The sequence below is a fragment of the Larus michahellis genome, chromosome 3 (assembly GCF_964199755.1).
Source record: "Larus michahellis chromosome 3, bLarMic1.1, whole genome shotgun sequence".
Lineage (NCBI taxonomy): Eukaryota > Metazoa > Chordata > Aves > Charadriiformes > Laridae > Larus > Larus michahellis.
In genome coordinates this window covers 130,236,210-130,254,226 of record NC_133898.1, presented here as the reverse complement: position 1 = coordinate 130,254,226, position 18,017 = coordinate 130,236,210, and the positions used below count along the sequence as shown (strand labels likewise).

The 18,017-nt window shown below is 56.8% G+C and overlaps 1 protein-coding gene across 2 annotated transcripts; it reads left to right on the top strand.

The window, feature by feature from the left end:
• Positions 1-2,985: 2,985 nt before the first annotated feature.
• ZNF395 (zinc finger protein 395) lies at positions 2,986-17,834 on the top strand. Of its 2 annotated transcripts, none has more exons than XM_074582157.1 (10): positions 2,986-3,086; positions 8,112-8,370; positions 10,387-10,616; positions 11,004-11,116; positions 11,848-12,083; positions 12,206-12,306; positions 13,350-13,614; positions 14,611-14,703; positions 14,923-15,026; positions 15,187-17,834. In XM_074582157.1, the coding sequence occupies exons 1-10, from the start codon at positions 3,001-3,003 to the stop codon at positions 15,296-15,298; spliced, it is 1,599 nt and encodes a 532-aa protein (XP_074438258.1). In that variant the 5' UTR covers positions 2,986-3,000; the 3' UTR covers positions 15,299-17,834. The 2 variants fall into 2 exon arrangements, with proteins under 2 accessions (XP_074438258.1, XP_074438259.1); XM_074582158.1 differs by lacking the exon at positions 2,986-3,086 and adding an exon at positions 3,320-3,421.
• Positions 17,835-18,017: the final 183 nt, after the last annotated feature.

Below are 18,017 nucleotides of genomic sequence, written 5' to 3'. Positions count from 1 at the left end.
CACTGCATGCCTGGGCTGGGTATCCAGCCTGGGCAGCACAGGGCTCACTTGCCACACAGGCAAGTGCCTTGCGCTCACCACCTTTGCTTCCTCCACTGAAAACAACAAAGTGAAAATACAAGATCATACTCCCTAAATTTTAACCGAACTTTTCCCCCTTTTAATAAAATAAAACTAACAGTCGCCACACACCAACCTGAGGTTGAGCCCCCTGCCTTTATTCCCCTCTGCCCCCTTCTGAGAAGCGGCCCACACCACCCCTGGGCTGTGGCCGCGCCGTGACTGAAGGCTGCGCTCTCCCCTTCCCTCAGAGGGAGCTCCCACCCCTCTACTGCGGAAGGGACGGCGGGAGAAGCAGGCCGGGCCCTCACTGCTCCTCAGGGACGCCGGTCCAAGCGGTGTCTCCCTCACTGGAGACACTCCCGGGCGCTGGACAAGGCCCAAGTGAGGCCTCACACCACCCCCCCCCCCCCGCCAGCTGAGGCGCTGGCCTGGGTGACCGGTCGCCGGCGCCGAGCCACAACCCCCTCCCGCTGCTGGGAAAGGGGCCAGCTCCTTCGCACCGCTCCCCACGGGACGGGGGACAGGGGAAGGCAGGAACCTCTGCCCGCCCGCCAGCCGCGGCCGCTCCGAGCTGGCGCCGCACTCGGCCGCAGCGCCGCTAGAGGCGGCGGGGGGGCGGGGCCTCTCCCGCGGCCCGTCTCGCTATTGGCCGCCGGGCGGTGCCGCCTCCCGTCATTGGTCCCTTCCAGCTGCCCTGCCGCCCGCCGATTGGCGGCGTCTCCACACCCCCCCCCAGCCCCTCCCGCTTTCCCCCGGCTCGCGGACGGGGGCGCGAACGTGCCGGGCGGGCTGTTCCCTGGCCGGGGGGCGCGCGCGGCCGCCACGTGGGGAACTGCACGTAGTCAGGGCGGGCAGGGGGGGCAGAGCACGCGCCGTTCCCGCCAGCGCCGGGCGGCGGAGGGGGGGCGTCAGGGACGGCAGCGGGAGGGGGAGGGCGAGGGGCGGCCATGGGGAGGGAGCGGCGGCCGTGGGGGGACATCCTGAGGGGAAGACGAGGGGCAGCCGTGGGGTAGAGGAGGGGCGGCAATGGCAGTGGCAGCCGTGACGGGAGATCATGAGGGGCAGTCATGGGATGGGGGAGGCGGCCGTGAGGGGAGATCATGAGGGGAGATGAAGGGCGGCCATAGGATGAGAGAGGCGGCTATAAGGGGTCATCATGAGAGGAGATGAAGGGCGGCCATAGGATGAGAGAGGCGGCCATAAGGGGTCATCATAAGAGGAGATGAAGGGCGGCCATGGCGAGTGAGGGGCAGCTATGAGAGGAGATCATGAGGGGTGGCCATGAGGGGAGCTGGTGAGGGGAGCTGAGGGGCGGCCATGGGATATGAGGGGCAGCCATGAGAGGAGATGAGGAGGAGAGATGAGGGGCAGCCATGGGATGTGAGGGGCATGGGATTTCCATGAGAGAAAATCGTGAGGGGCAGCCATGAGGGGAGGTTATAAGGGGAGATGAAAGGTGGCCATGGGATGCAAGGGGTGACTGTGAGGGGAGATCATAAGGGGAGATGACAGGCGGCTACAGGGAGCAAGGCACAGCCATGAGATGTGAGGGGTGGCCATGAGGGGTGAGGTGCAATGGCGGTGGGGTATAAGGAGCCGCCATAGGGGGAGATGAGGGGCAGCCATGAGTGGAGATGATGAGGGGTGGCCATGGGGAGATGAGGGGCAGCCCTGAGTGGTGGCCATGGGGATATGAGGGGCAGCCAATGGTGGGAGATGAGGGGGGGACAAGCCAGGTGAGGTGTGATGGCCGCGGGGGTGTAAGGGACTGCCATGGCAGGAGATGAGGAGAAACCATGAGGGGTGAGGTGCGATGGCCACGGGGACATAAGGGGTCACCATGGCGGGAGATGAGGAATGGCTGTGAGTAGTGAGGTGCAATGGCCATGGGAGTGTCAGGGGCTGCCGTGGTGGGAGGTGAGGGGTGGCCATGAGGGGTTAGGGGCAGCAGCCATGCAGTCTGAGAGGCCGCCTTGGATGGAGATGAGGGGCAGCCATGGGGAGATGAAGGGCAGCCATGTCTGCTTGTGAGCCCAGGGGAAGGTGACTGGCATTGCATCCCTCTGAGGAACAGGGCTGAGGAACCACCCACCAGCTGCTTCCCCCAGAGCAGCCAGCACCCACTGCCCACGGGAGTCCTGCTCGTGGCCAGCCCCGCTCCTCTCCCCCAGCCCCAGATCAGTGGAGACCCTGGGAGGCCTCTGCCAAGGCTGGTGGGGTGTGCAGCGCCCTCCCGGCCCCCGTCCTGGATGCTTTGCAATGGCTTCGCTGGCGTGTAGCAGCAGCACGTCTGCAGGGAGCAAAGCTGCCTCCTGACCGTGAGGTGCGTGAGGTCACGGAGCGAGGGGTTTCATAGGCACCTGCCCTCGTCTGCATAGGTAGTAACTCGCTTTTCATTTTATCAGGTATGGAGGTGACTTAGAAATCCCAAGTCCGAGGAGGCAATTTAGGAGAATTGCTGGAAATGGAAGATTTTGGCTCCTGTTTGGGTGCTTTGGAGAAGGTATCTTATTTTTCCTGGACAAAAAAAATTTGTATATATACGTTGTTGAGAAATTAACTAGAGCCCTTATACAGACAAGGCAGGTTTTTTATACACTGAATGGATGATAGCCCCTTCCTGTCCCAACAATTTACCTTGGGTGGTAAAATCCTGGCTGTGTCGTGTACAGTGATAAAAATACACTTTTAATTTATTTTTTTTTTTAAGCCGAGAAATTAGCGGTAGGGTTAAAGGCAAACCGAGAGGCTCGGAGGGGAGCGCCGGAGCGGATGCGCCCACCCTCCTGCCTGCCTTCCCCCCGCGGTGGGCGGGCGGGGAGCGCCGGCATCCCCCGGGCCGGGGCGTCGGGAGCGGCAGCGGCGGGGCCGGGGCTGGTCGGCGGGGGCGTGCATTTAAAGGGAGCCGCGGAGCCAATGCGCAGGAAGGGGCCGAGCATGTGGGGAGGTTGTTTACACCAGCCCGGCCCCGGGAGCTTTAACCCGGCCGGCGGCGAGGCGCGGAGCGGGGCTCCACGGACGCTGTGAGTAGCGGGGTGGCGGCGCCGGGTGTCCCGCCGCACGGCCTCCTTTCCTTCCTTCCTCTCTCCCTGCTCGGGGGAAGAAAAAGCGGAGCGGGGGAAAGCAAAAAAAATAATAATAATAATGATTAAAAAAAAAAAAAACGCGCGCGCGGGAGCGGTGATTCCCGCCCGGCCGGGCCGCGCCTCCCCCAGCCCCGGCTCCTCCCCGCCCCGCCCGGCGGGGCTTCAGCGCGGGGCCGCCGCGTACGTGAGCCGGCCGCGGCGGGGACGGGGATTTCAAAACAAGCTGCGGCGGGGGAGGAGGAGGGCGGGGGAAGGCGGGAGCCGTGCCGGAGGTAAGCGCCGAGCCGCGCCGGGCCTGCTCCCCCGCCGTGCGACCCCCCCCCACTTCGTCCCCCTCCTTTCCGCCGGTTCCCCCCCAGTCTCTGTCGTTCTCTGGTGAGCGCACCCCCTCCCCCGACTCCTGCCCGCTGCAGGTTCCCCCGGTCCATGTCGTGTCCCCCCCCCGGGCCTGCCCGGTACATGCATACCCCTACTCGGTGTCTGTCCCCGTCCCCCCCCCCCTGCACCCCTCCTCCGCCCTTTGCATGCACAGCCCCCCCTGCCCGGTGCACGCACCCCCCCCGGTGCATGCCCCCTGCCCGGTGCCACGCCCCCGGCCTGCCCGGTGCATGCACACACCCCCGTTCCAAGTCTCTCCCCCCTCCTTCCCGTGTACGTCCCGCCCAACGGGGCCTGTGCCCGGTGCATGTCCCCCCTCCTCTCCCTCCCGGCATATGCCCCGCCCCCCGGCTTGCCCGGTGCTTGTGTGTGTGTCCCCCCTCCCCGTGCATGTCCCCCGCCCCGCACACACGTGCCCTGCCCGGTGCCGCCCTCCGCGACGGGCCCGGGCACACGCCTCCTCCTCCCCTGCCGCCGGCCCTGCCATCTTCCCCACGTGTCCCGCACCGCCGCAGGCCCCGTAATGCATGCACGCACACATATACACTCATGTACACATGCATGCCATGCATGCCCTGTCTCCTGCGGCACGCTCGTCCTGATGCCCCTACGATGGCTTCAAGTCACGCACTGCCGGCACCGCTCCCAGAAAGCAGCAAACTCCCGCCCTTTCCTTCCTGGCTGCCCTCGCCGCCGGCATGCAGTGGCCCGCTGATGCCCGGGGAAGTCGCTCTGCCTGCGCCAGCATTCCTGCTTGTGCCGGAAAACGTGTTTTTAGGCAGGCGGGTGTTCTCCAAAAGTGTTCTCCTCCAGAATCACCCATCAGTGGCAAACGCCAGCATGGGCAAAATGGTGGGGTGAGGGTTGGGGAGCCCTTCCTGGCACTGCTGGTGGGGATATGGTGCAGCCCCGTGGTGACGCATCCGCGGGCAGAAACTGAGTGGTGGACACCGAGGTGAGATTAGGAGGAAACTCTTCAGGAAGGCGCCTGTTTTGTATTATAGTCTGTGAGGGTTAGGTTGCGGGTGGGTTTGGCTCTATCTCGGGGTCAGTAGATCCTTGGGTTTTTTGTTCTGGTGGGGGTTTTTTTGTTTTTTTTTTTTTTTTTTTTTTTTTTTTAGTAAAGGCCCAAACTTTGCAAACCGCTCCATGCGGATATCTTGTTTTCCAGTCACAGGCACCAATGGGTGCGGAGCCGGAGTGCAGTTTGTAAAGGGCTTCAGGATGTTTTGGGCTGAGAAGAGGTGTTTTGGAAACTGTCGGCTAGGAGACAAGATGAAAAACTGGGGTTTGTTATCAGTTATTGGCACGCTTAGGGTCTCTTATAGGGTCGACTTTGCAGTCTGGGTTGCTGATCTGTGGCATGGTGGTCTGTGGCAGGAGTTAGGCTGGATTTGAGGGAACCTACCAGCATTTATTCCTTTTTAAAAGAAAAAAAAGGGGGGGGGGAAATGGGCTGTGCTATAATCGCACATTCTCTGGGGAGAGGATTTGTGCTGGTGGTCCTGGTTTGTGCAGCACCATGGGCGCTGGAGCTGCCTTTCTCCTGACAAACGCCAGACAAACAGCAGCCGGGGTGAGCACTGGGGCATGTGCCCTGCTTTGCCATGGCCCCCCGACCTTCCCCACTTGCTAAATGAAGCATTCCTCACTTGCCAAACGAGGCACTTGTTTTCCCAAACCTCCACCCGGGCTTTGCTCCACCGGCAGCAGTGGCAACGCCAGTAGGCACAAGGGCTGACGTTTTTCCCCGGCGAGAGCTGGAAAAACGCTGTCCAAAATACACGCCCGGCATTGAAGCAAGAAATAATTTGGGATCTGTGCCGGCTCTGACCCCTGCGGCGCGTGATTGCTAACAGCTGGGAGGGCTCGCGGCAGCAGCGTGGCCTCCCGGCTCCGCCTGCACTGCTGACGCCCTCCCAGCTCTTGCTCCTCTTCTTGCTTTGTGTTTTGGGGCATGGCGGGGGAAGGATTTTTTGGCGTTGGCATGTCACCCTCAGCTATGGGCTGAGCGCTGAAATGGGATCCGGCATTTGAAGGTCTGCTGGAAGCAGATGTGGCGCTGAAAACCGGCTTTTGGGAGGGTTTTCCTTTCCCCGGTTGTGAGCGTGCCTCTCTCCTCCTTCCCGCTCCCCTCCCCAGACTGGAGGGGGAAGGAAAAGGAAGGCGAAATGAAACCCCAAAGGAAATGAGAAGCAGCCTCCCACCTTCAGTGCTGCCCTCCCCACACCTGGCTGCCAGCCAAGCGCTGTCTTGAAACTGGCGTGCGAGACCCTCAAGGAGCCAGCGGAGATTCAGTGCCGTTTTCTATGCGGTGGCGGCACCGATGTCGCTGCATCGCCTCTCTGAGCCCTTGGAAGGGCAGTTCCCAAACCCCAGTGCCTGGGATATCAGAGAGCAAGGTTTTAAGGTGACACGGGAGGAAGCGTGGTCTGGTGGTTAATTCCTGCGGTGAGGTGGAGGGGCTTTGCCACGGCTTCGTTCTGGGATTTGAGGCAAACCACTGTGTCTGCCCCCCCACCCCTTTTGGTCTTCTTTCGGATCAGAAAGACCCATAGAGGAGATTTGGGAGCAGAGCTGTTTGGCGAGGTCACTTATGTTCATCAGAAAACATGTTGCACCATGAAAAAAAGACATTATCAGACAGAGTGGGCTCTGCAGTATCCCCCGGTGATGCCTGTACGCTGTAAAGTCCAGAGTGTTCCTCGGGCAGAGTGAGATGAGACGGAAGCCGGAGGAGCGGCTCTGCTCGGCCAGCCGCCGCAGCCTCTTTGATCCTGCTCCAGAGGGAAGGCGGCAACCGTGGCGAAGTTCCCATGCGCTGTGGGACAGGCAGCCCTGGCGTGAGGTGCTTTCCCCGGCACACCTCTATCCATTTTGCACCCTATCCAGCTCTTCCTGCTCTATTCTTTATGGCTCCTAAATCGCTGTTAATTTTCTACTTGGGGATGGCTGAATTTCAGTGGAGGACAAAGCAAGCTGAGTGCATTCCGTTATTCATAAAACTGCTTGTAAATCTTGGATGTCCTTTGAAGCAGGACGTGATTTGGAGTAACTCTTCCGAGGGTGGTCGGAGGGTGAGAGGAACAGCGAGCTCCCCTTCCTTTCCTCAGGAAACTTTTCTCGTCCGAGATAGTGTGCGAAACAGCACTGCATAAATCAGATGTCATAAAGAAATTCATTTGACCTGCCATCAAAATGTGGCTGCTTCATGATGGGGAACAAAGCATCTCTTGCAGCAACCCTGTGTGAGGAGGGGAGGGTCTGGTCGCAAGTACCCGGTGGCTTGGGGTTAATCCTTCCTCTTGCACAAACAGCAGCTCCTTGTACTTGGACCAGGTTATGCTCTAACACAGACACCCAGCACACGAACACCCGTAGCCCCCATCCAGCTGGGTGATGCTTGCAGACATGCCCAGGCAGGGTGGCAAAGGTGACAGGTTTGTTGGCGGTTCAAAACAACGTGGCTTTTCCGGTGCACCCCAAAACACGTGGCTGCACCGAGCCTCTTGCTTCCTCTCCCTCCTCCAAAATCCCAGGCACCATCACCTTTCGGCCTCGCCACGGTGTGCATCCTTGCTTCCCGTGCTCCTTGGAGAGGGTGTTGCAGCGGAGGAGACTTTGGGAGGAGGATGGGATGGAGGAGGACAGTGAATGCTGATGGAGCTGTTGGATTTATTGGGGCTGGGTGCATCGACTGTCCCTGTGACTAGGTGTCCTTTGCTTTTAAGGAAACCTGTAAACACTTGTTTGTTTTAAAACAGCAGTAAAATCTGCAAACCCAAGCAAACGAGCCAGGCAAGCTGCTCTCTGGGTAGGCTTGCTAGCAGAACCACACAAACACAAGGAAAACCTATGTCAGAGGGAAAGCAAGCTATTTTGGGGGCAAAAATTGGTTAAAGATAGTTACAGAGAAACAGTTTAGGATAAAAATGCACCAAATTCTTCCTTTTCTAACAAAGCAGAGCAGGAGGATGCTCCTGTTTTGTTGCGAGACTAAGCCTGGGAGTGTTGGGCATGAGCTGCAAGCTTGAAGAAACCTCTCCCAAAAAGGGAGCATCGGGGTGCAGGCTGAGAAGGAGCACTGGGTTTCGCTGCTGGAGAGCTTTCCTCCCCTGCTGGGGTGCAGGCAGGGGAGTTGCAGGACTGCAGTGGGCACAGACCCAAGTCTAGAGGTCAAGGTTGAAGAGCACCGATGGCGGGTTTCAGCGAGACGGGTGGGAATAGCAGCAGCCGCCTCATGAGTGTGCACCAGCGGCAGCTTGAAGTGGGGGAACACGGGCTCCAGGGGCTGTCCCCATTGCGACTGCGGGGTTTCCTTTGGGCTGGCTCATCCCTTTTTTGTTCCAGAGGAGTTTAGAAATGACGGTAAAGAGCTTCAGGGCAGGGGGAGCTCAGGCACGACACTGTCCTGATGTCCCTGAGATGTCTCAGCACTTAGGGGCTGAGCCCCTGAGCAAGCACATGGGTGCTGGAGCAGTGGAGAGCTGCTTTCTCGACTCTTGGGGTGGTGGTGGTAAGACACTGGTTGAACATCGCAGTCCCGCACTGAAGGTAACATCCCCATGTCTTTCTCTTCTGCAGCGTGTCCGAGATGGCAAGTGTGCTGTCCAGGCGCCTGGGGAAGCGTTCTCTGCTTGGCACCCGGGTCTCTGCCCCCAGCACCTTGGCTGAGGGGGTACTGGTGACCACTCAGATCCCCAGCTTGCAGACTGACCTCAACCGGGCATCTGCCCACGCGGCACTGCGAGAGGATGGATCCTGCGCGCCATTGGTGGAAGAGAGCTGCCAGGCACCCAGGTTCCCCAGCCCCGGCCACCAGCAGCTCTGCGCTGGGCAGCAAGTACGTAAGGAGGCTCTCTGTGTTCTTGGCTGGTGGAATGCACTCCAGTGGGGGAGAGAACTCCTGGGGCTCTCCTAATGTAAGGTGCAGTGGGGATCTGTAATTACTGAGAGTCATTAATGGGTGTTGGCATTAGTGCATTTGGCCTTGGCTGTGCCTGATGGGTTTGGACCATACCAGCTCAAGCGGAGATCCATCTTCTCCAGGAGATGTCTCCAGTCCTAGCCAAAAGTGGGTCTCCAGAGAAGAGGGTAAGGCTAAGGGAGATGTTTTCCATAAACTTAGTGACTTCAGTGGACTTCTCTTCCACGAACTTATCCGGTCTCCCCATAAACCGCATTAACATCTGAAGGCAAGTGGCAAGGAGCCAGCGGCAAGTGGCAAGCCCCCCGGCTTAGCCACGGGTGGCGATGAGCCTCATGGCACAGGTCTCAGCGCTCAGTCTGCAGCACTTTTTTGCTGCGGGGTTGAGGCTTGATGGTGCGGACAAGCGTGGTGAAGAAGCTCTTGGGGAAGAATGAGGCACAATGGCTCGTCCAGAAAGGACATCTAGTCCTGCTGGACCCCACCATTTCTTGTGCCCCGGGCTCCTGATGCTTAGGAGGGCCATGCCTTGGCCAGGATGCTGCTTGGGGCCGGGAACAGTGCTTGTTCTCGATCCCACCGGAACGGTTCCCATTAATGCCTGCCCAAGCAGCACTGTCTGAGGGGAGCTGTGAGCTGCTGATGTAGAGCCTGTTTCTTGGCTGCTACCTGCAGAACTGTAAAAGTTTTTCTGGGCAGAGCTTGTGAAATTGAGTGTAAGTGAGGCCCCCGTTCAGTTTTCTGGTTTCTCCTGCTCCATGTTTATTAACGACAGGACAGTGAGAGTTGTTTTTCTCCTACTGTTCCGTTGTGGAGGATTCTGCTTGCTTGCTTTGCTGCTGCGAACAGCATAAAAATAGTGATGGAGTGCCTTCACGTCCCAGTGACAGCCAGGATCTGTGCCGGTAGCTGTGCAAAGCCGAAGGAGAAGTTGGCTCCTCATGCCGGGCGCGGTGTGGGGGACAGCCCATGTGGTTCATGGGGAAGCCTTGCTCCTTGTTTTCAGAAAGCAGGGTCAGGGTCTTCCATGTCCTCATCCTTGCAGTGATCCCCTTAACTCTTGTCCTGCTGTGGGTGGCTTTTCCAGCCCCAGTGTTTCTGCCCAAGGTCCTACCTGAGATGGTCTCGCAGGCTTCTCCCCGGTCAGGGTATGGCTGTGCATGTCTATCCCATATCGGCTTCTTGGTGTGACACCCGTGGCACTTCCATAAAGAGATGTTCCTGTTGCTATAAATAGCCGGAGACACATGTAGTGTCTTTTGACACAGATACATTTCCATTAACAGAAATAGGCTCATGGGTGGTAGTGATGGAAAACTGACTATCAGAAGGAGTTTGGGACTCTGAAGGAGAAGGTGAGGTTTGCACATCTCCTTCTCCTGCCTGAAGGAGCTGGGACTCGAGGAGACAGGTGTGAATTCAGGATCGCTTCACCCAGGAAACCTCTGTTGCCCCGTCCCCCTTTGGCTTTTAATCCTTTTATCTATGTACTTTGCCAGGGTATGTAATAATCATGGGAGCCCTTGCAGTAGGATGGTGTGAGAACAAAGCCAAAGCAGACAAATTTATTGGAGAAAAGTCCACTCGAAGTCATGACACTCAGGGAGGGGGCCGATACCTGCTCAGAGAATCCCTCAGTTTGGGATTGCTGTCATCAGGGAGCTTGTGCCCAGGAAAAGCAGATCCCTTAGTGGTGGGGTTGGGATGAACCTTGGCCACACTTTTGGTTTACTGTGATAGCAGTCTGAAGTCCAAACCCTTCAGGACAGGCTCTGCCTTCGTCCTAAAGCCCTCTGTGGCCCCCACCCCTGGGGGAGGAGGCGAGGGAATCCTGCAGTGGGCAAAGGCTTGCTTGTGCTGCAACAGGACATCCTGTGGGAGCAGCGGGGTGGTGAGTGGCACTGACAAACCACCCCTCGTGCTGTTTTTCAGGTCCTTGTCACCTACAGTGGGCAGGAGTGTGCCGGCCTTGTGGAGCAGCCCAACGTGCTGAATGACAAAGCGAAGGTGCTGCTGCCGGAGCAGGGCTTGCAGGCATGCTGGAGGGTGCAGGACGTGCGGCCGGCCGCGCTCCAGCCCCCTGCCCTGCCTGCAGCTGGTGGTCCCGGCCCTGCTGAGATGTTGCAGAGATCTGTATCCAGCAATATCGATGTACCCAAGAGGTTTGTGCTGTTAGATCGTGGCATCTCATTTGTAGGGCAGAGGGGCTCTTGGCGGCTCCAGCAGCACTCGTGCTTGGTTTTACATCAATGGAGAGAGCGGTGATGCTGGGCATATATCCGCCTTCCCAGCACAGGATTATCCAGAGGATGGTTAAGTTTAGGATTAAGGGGATTTTTAATTTTTTTGCTCCAAATGGAGAGAAAACATCCTTCCCAATGACTTAAAAATGACTCAGACTTCATGGAGGGAGGCAGTGGGGGGGGGAACCTGTGCAGCTGCTACAGTCTGTGCTGCCCTTTGGGTGCCCAATGACTTCCCTGGTTGTACCTGGGTTGTTTCTCTGCTTTTTCCTCCACACTTGTCACATCTCTTCCCTCGTGATGCAGGAAACCCGATGCCGCTGTGGAGATGGATGAGATGGTGGCAGCCATGGTGCTGACGAGCCTCTCCTGCAGCCCTGTCGTGCAGAGCCCTCCCACCAGCGAGAGCGGCATCCCCTGTGAGTGTGCGTTTAAAATATACGTATATATTTGTTAAAAAAAACATCTGAAACAAAAGGAGATGCGGAGGAATGTGCTGTGCCCTTTGGATCTCAGTGCCAGGGCTCTTGCTTGTGGCAGAGGTGCTTTGCTGTGTGCCAAATAGCTGCCAGGACAAGGGACTATGCTGGGCTGGAGGTGGCCAGGGAGCAGCATCAGGGTCATGGTGGAGCCCATGGGTGCCGGTTGGGGCTGAACAAGTCAGGACACCCCTTGCAGCACCGTGGGGGTAACCCTACTCTCTGCAACCGTCCCTGGGGGCCGGGGAGCCCCGTGCAGGAGTCCCAGTCTGGGGAGCACCGCCTGGTTGCTCCTTTTTTTAGAGGCAATTTCATTCCCGAGGAGTCAAATGCAGCCAGAGGGATAAAAATAGCCGCCTAGAGCTGTGGGAAATGTGCGTGCCCCGGTACTGGCTGCTTGCCGTGTGCCGGCTGTGCCCTCGGGATTGCACTGATGCCAAGGAGGATGGGGAGGGGGAAAAAGGGATAAATGACCAATAATTGGGAGCTGTCACTGAGCAAAGGTGCAGAATCTTCACCTTGCAAAGTTGGTTTGTTTTTTTTTTTTAAATAAATAAATAAATAGAGGCAAACTGTTGTCGTGGGTTATCCAGCCTCGGGGCTGATCTCTCCCCTGGGGGGGTTTGGTTGGTCCTGAGGTGAGGGTGGCAGTGTGTGTCCCCTCCCTGCAGCCTCACGGGCAGTATGCGATCCCTGGAAGGAGAGTGGTGACGTCTCGGACAGCGGCAGCAGCACCACCAGTGGGCATTGGAGCGGGGGCAGCGACATCTCCACCCCTTCGCCCCCCCACCCCGCCTGCAGCCCCAAGTACTCCAGCGAGGCTCTGAGCTCTTCCCAGGTGGACGACGGCTTTGAGACCGATTCTGACCCATTTCTCCTCGACGAACCTGCTCCGCGCAAGAGAAAGGTACTGCTGCACTGGTGGAGGGGGGGTCCCAGTTCTGGGGGGGTGGCTCAAGCTGAGCCAGTGTCCTGTGGAGGGGGATGCTGCTGCTAGGCTGGAAGTGACAAGGTCTGTCTCTCTGCCAGAACTCGGTGAAGGTGATGTACAAGTGCCTGTGGCCAAGCTGCGGCAAGGTCCTGCGCTCCATTGTCGGCATCAAGCGGCACGTCAAGACCCAGCACCTTGGGTAAGGCAAAGATTTCACCTCCTCCATCCCTGCCTGACCACCGAAGCCACATGCCCTGCCACTGTGTAATTCGTAATTCCTGCAGCGAGTATCCCCAGTATCTGTACACTGAGCTTGGCAGTTCTTGGCCAAGCAGTCTGTGTCACTGAAGTCACTGCTGTATGTGTCCACGTCTTCAGGGAGCCCAGGGCTTTCTGGGAGGCATGGGAGCCCCATTTGGGCTACAGTTCTGCCCAGCTCGGGTGTGCGTTTTGCACTGGGGGAGTTCAGGTTACAGTGAGCCCTGGGCTCCTGGGCAGAGGCAGAAAAGCCCGTCTGGGTTTTGCAAGAGCTGGCAGCCTGAAAGTTGTGCCTGTGGCAGCCAGCTCCAGCCCAGCCGTCGGGACTGGCACGGGGATCTGCGTGCCAGTCCGCCGGCAGACGCCCCTTTGGCAGTTTGCTTTGCTTTGGAGTTCTGATCTCATGCGAATTCTTCCCAGAATACAAAGTGGTGAGGGTGTGGGTGTGGGGATCAGCTTTGCTGTGCTCTCCTCCTGTGGCCCCATTGCATTTCTCACCCCAGCCTCCGTTTTCTCTTGCTTTTGTCTGTGTTTTGCGGTATGTATTTTTCTCCTCCCTTGCAAACATGAATGCTCTGGGAAAGGCACGAACGCAAGCACCGTGGTGCAGTGGGCAGCGCTGGACTGCCATCCAGTGCCGGATAAATGCTCTGGGAAAATAATAAAAGACTTCAAGGGGCTGTTTCCTGCTGGGTGACCCACAGGCCTTCGACTGCAGCTGTGCTAAATGAAGTCGATTAGAAGTGAGCAGGGGATTTTCATTGGTGCCTGGTGAATGTGCCAGTGCTTTTAAAGGCCCTGGAAAAGGTATTGATCTTCCTTGGAAGCGCAAAGCGCTGCTACAGAGGCAGTTGGCTGTTGCTGATCATAGCTGACGTGATGCTTTGGAGTCTGGGAGCAGAGCTGCTCTGCTGAGGAGCTCATCTTCCCCATGGTGTAAACAGGCCTGCCTCTTCACTGCTATCCCCCTTTTCTCCCTGGCAGGGACAGCGCAGACTCTGACCAGCGGAAGCGGGAGGAGGATTTCTACTACACCGAAGTGCAGGTGAAGGAGGAGCCGGTGCCGGAGGTGGCTGCCACTGCCAGCCCCACATCCGCCTCCGCTCCCATCATCATCCAGCAAGCCCTGGCAAAGCCAGAGGCACTGCTGGTGGAACAGCCAGCACTGGAGCCTGCCCTGGCCAGCAGCACCCTTAGCCAGTCTGCCCCCAGCTCCTTCTGGCACATCCAGGCTGATCACGCCTACCAGGTGAGCTGGCAGCATCTCCTGGGGACGGGTCACCTCCCAAAATCTTGCCAAAGGGCAGGTCGTTGTCCGATTTGCTCTGCAAGTCCTTGCTGCAGCAGGGGCGTTTCATTGCCAGCCGCACAGCATAGAGAGACTTTGGCGCTGGTGTAGCACCGTGCGCTGCCTGGCTGCCCTTCAGCCCCTGAGCAACCGACTTCATTAACCCATGGTTAAGGGGCTTGTGGGCTTCTGCCGTGGCTGTTCCCGGGCCAGGGGGGAGCTGCCGGCCTCCACTCCCCTGCAATTACCTGGTGCTGGTATGCAACACGCCCTTCTGCCGGCAGATAATGCGGGGCTGGAATGCAGCCATGCTGGATCCTGCACGTCTCCGCTGCACGCTCTCCTGGGCACAGGCTTTTGAGGCACAGAAAACTTGGGGACCTGGAGTGGTGGCCCTGTGAGCACCCTGGGCCAGTGGCCCTTGTCCCAGGGGCTGCTGGGGAGCTGAGCGCTGTTCTAGAGCTGCAAGCTCCTGCAGGGACAGGATATATAGATCCATAAGCTGCACATATATCCATTCCCATCCCAGGGAACGGATGCAACATCTAAAAGCAGAAAGCCTATGTAAATAGGTGCAAAAAAAAATATGTATATGTATATATATGTGTATATATGTGTGTGTGTGTGTATATATACGTATGTATGTGTGTGTGTGTGTATATATATATATATAGACCTGGAATGGTGTATGTGGTTTGGTATTGCAACCGAAAGCAGCTGTGGGAGTGGGGAAGCTGCTGTGCCCTGGCGAAGGGTGAGACAGCACATGTGCCATGCCCCATGTTAGCAGGGTCCGGCACTGGAGGAGAGGTTGCACAGATATTTCCATCCCGCCCCCAGTGCTCCCAGTTTGCAGGTGCTCCAGGCTGGTCTTCACAGGGAGGTGAATGCCTGTGGGGTGGTGTGTAGGAACGGAGGGCCTCCGGGGCTAATGCTGACCCCTGTTTTCCCCCACAGGCGTTGCCCTCGATCCAAATTCCGGTGTCCCCCCACATCTTCACCAGCATCAGCTGGGCCACTGCCACCTCAACTCTCCCGTCCCTGTCACCGGTGAGTTCTGTGTGCGTTTCCCCTTCATCTGTTTGGAGTGCGGGATTGGGCTGGGAGATAAGGGGACCTTGTCTCCACTCTCTCACTCCCCACTTTAAATGTCTGGATTTGTGGGCTGGGGACACCCTTGTCTCCTGGTGCTCCATCACAGCATCCGGGCCCCACACAGGAGGGGAACTGTGTTGTCCCACATGTCCTTTGACACCTGATTCCCTGCAGGTGCGGAGTCGGTCGCTCAGCTTCAGCGAACCCCAGCCACCGACGCCAATGCTCAAGTCCCACCTGATCGTCGCCTCACCACCCAGGGTGTCCATCGGCACCAGGTAAGGGTCCTGCTGGCCGGAGGGGAGCAGAAGTGGAGCCCATCAGAAAAAGGGATGCAGAGAACGGTGTTTGACTGTGGTTATGGGACTTTACCCTTAGATACGTGACCAAAGCTCTGCAATGAGTGGATAAATGTTATTTCTTCTTCCCCTTTTGCAGGAAAGTCCGTGGTGAAGCCAAAAAGTGCCGTAAGGTGTACGGCATTGAGCACCGGGACCAGTGGTGCACGGCCTGCCGGTGGAAAAAAGCCTGCCAGCGCTTCCTGGACTGAGCGCAGCACCTGCGGTGCCGCGTCCCTCCCCTGCTCCTGCCCAGGGAGCACCGGAGTCCCTCACTGCTGCAACCAGGGACCTTGGAGGTACCTCCTGTGACCCCAGAAGACACCTCCAGAGCTGCGTGTAAATTCCTCCTTCTGTATATTGTACATCTGCTGGGTTTGCTCTTTTTTTTAAAAGAAAAACTTTTTCCAATTTTTTTTTTTTTTTAAAGAAACCTGAAGAATATCTCCCTTTGTATAGTAAAAGCTGGGGCTGGGAGGGAAGGAAGCCGGTTTCTTGGGGTTCAGGGGAGATTGTAGGCGATCTGGGGACCAAAGAGCTTCTGCATTTCCCAGATCAGTCCTAAAACCTCCCGACCTGTCACAGCGTGGCTGGGGTGAGGCGCTGAGGCAGCTTCCTCTGTCCTTTGACTACCTAGAAAGTGCAAATCCCTTGTATCCTTTAAGGGAGGGGATAGGCGACAATTATAGCTTTAAAAAAGAAATGCTGTTGGGTTGCTGTAGGCAAGGCAGGAGCGGTTCTTGGGGCAGGAGTCATAGGTTTCTCTCCCTGCGTGGATGTGGTCTTTGCTTGTGTCGCGTCACACCGGTAGCTTGAGCCTGTATGTGCCTCTGGTCGGTTCCAGCGCGTCGTTTTTTGGAGGTATTTGCAGGGAAAAAAACCCACCCAAAACGTTTTAATCAGGAAAACTATGAGAACTTTTAAGGCAGAACCTGGTGTTCCTTCTCATTTTAGGCTTCGTAAGTCTGCTTAGCTCTGTGAAAAATCTACGTTGTGGCCCTTGCTGTGTCTTCAAAAACTAGACTGAGCAATTTGGTTTTTATTTTTATTTAATGATTCCACCAGTAAAGGAAGCTGGGAGGACTGGGAAGGGCTTTCCCTTAGCATCACCATATGGCCCCAATTCAGCAAAACAACTTCAATATTTGCTTCCGAATCCCATCGAGGCTGCTGGGAGTCAGTTTTCTGACTTCATCCTTGAAAATATACGTTATTTACCCAACCCAGAACTGCTGCTGCTTTCCTGTCCCTGTCGCGGCTGTCCCACCTACACCAGCATTGCTGGCAGTGTCAGGGTGGGATGCATGCGGCTGGGGAGCCGGGTTGCCCCATCGGCCCTCTCCCCTTGCTGGAGCAGGCAGCCATTTGGATTTTTTGTTTGGTTGGGTTTTTTGCTGCTTTTTTGATAATCATAGGCCATAACCCACAGCTGTCGAGCCGAGAGCAATCCCTGCATGTGGCTGGAGCCCAGGGTGTTTTTAAGGACCCTGCACCAAGGCTTAATTTTCCTTAAAAAACAAATCAAGAGGATCAGATATTTCTCCCTGCTCTTGAAGTCTAGTTGTTGAAGGGATCAGGTAGGCAGGCGAAGCGGGTTGAACATAAGTACGTGTTCCTGGTGCTTGTCGACGTGTTTGGGTTTTTTTTTTTTTGGTTGGTTGGTTGTAACTTTGTACGTATAAACATTATATTGTCCCGCAACCTGATCTTCTCTCCGGTATCCAACTGGTGGATGCAAAATTTGGCCGCTGGAAAGCAGGAGCAAAACTGTGACCCCGTGGGGTTCCATCCCTGGGTGGGTCTGGCTTAAATCCCTGGAAAGAGAAGAGGTTTTGCTCCTTGAGACCTGCTTGCTCAGGCTCCCATCCCTCCTGGAGCGTAGGTTTCAGATTAAAATGTCGGGAAAAGCCTTTTCCTCTCCCACCAGCATCGGGGACTCTTTGCAGGATCCCAGGTTAAGCGTTTTATTGTGAGAACGACTTTCCAAAGCGCGTTGCAGGTTGGTGCTCTGCATCCTCAGTCTTGGTAACAATTAATTGCGTGGTGGGGTTGTTGCACTACTCAAAAATAGTTAATCTTTGTTTGTTTGTTTTTTTTTTTTAAAATATAAAAAAAGCCCCCACGCATGTGCTGCTGTCTGACCGCCGGCGTTCTCCGACCTGCGTCACCTCGCGTAGCTCAGTGTGTTTATCATTTTGGGGAAGGGCCCTGTGATGCCAGGGTGCTGGTGGTTTTCGGCGATGCCAGAGATGCTGGTGGCTCTCTGGAAGCGAGCGACACTTTGGGAAGTCCCACACAATGCCTCGCTTGCATTTTCATTTTTCAAGTATTTTTTAAAAACAGGGCTTGAAGCAGCGCCCAGAGCACGGAAGGAAAAAAAAAAAAAAAAGTTTGTGCTTTCCTCAGACCTTGTGCCTTTGCCCCCACGACTCAGAGAGACCCAGGCAGGACTGGAGACTTTTATTGCTCTCTTTTTATGCCCTTTCTGCCCCAAAGGCCATTGGGCAGAGCCGGATCCACGCCGGTGCTGGCCGGACACCACTCGGCTCCCAGCAAAATCACTCAGGAAATGTCAAAACAAGCCATTCGGGGTCGGCATTGGGGTTCATCCCCCAAAACCGGGGTGCAGCATGTGGCACCCCCGGTCCTTCCCAGTGCAGATCAGGGTTTTCACTGGTGGGAGCTTGGGTGCCCGAAAAATAAAGCAAAAATGACTTCCTGCTTTTCTGTTAAAGATGATTTCTTTTTAAAAAAAAAAAAAATATATGGAAGGGAAGGAGGAGGTGTTAATGATTTTGGAACAAGCAGGTGTGCACAGCGTGCAACATCCTCGGGTGAGATGGGGGAGCCGGTGGGACCCCTCCAAGCAAATAGTGGGGATGCAGCCCCTGCAGCCCCCTCAGCCCTCGCAGTGCCGCCTCCTCCCGCAGC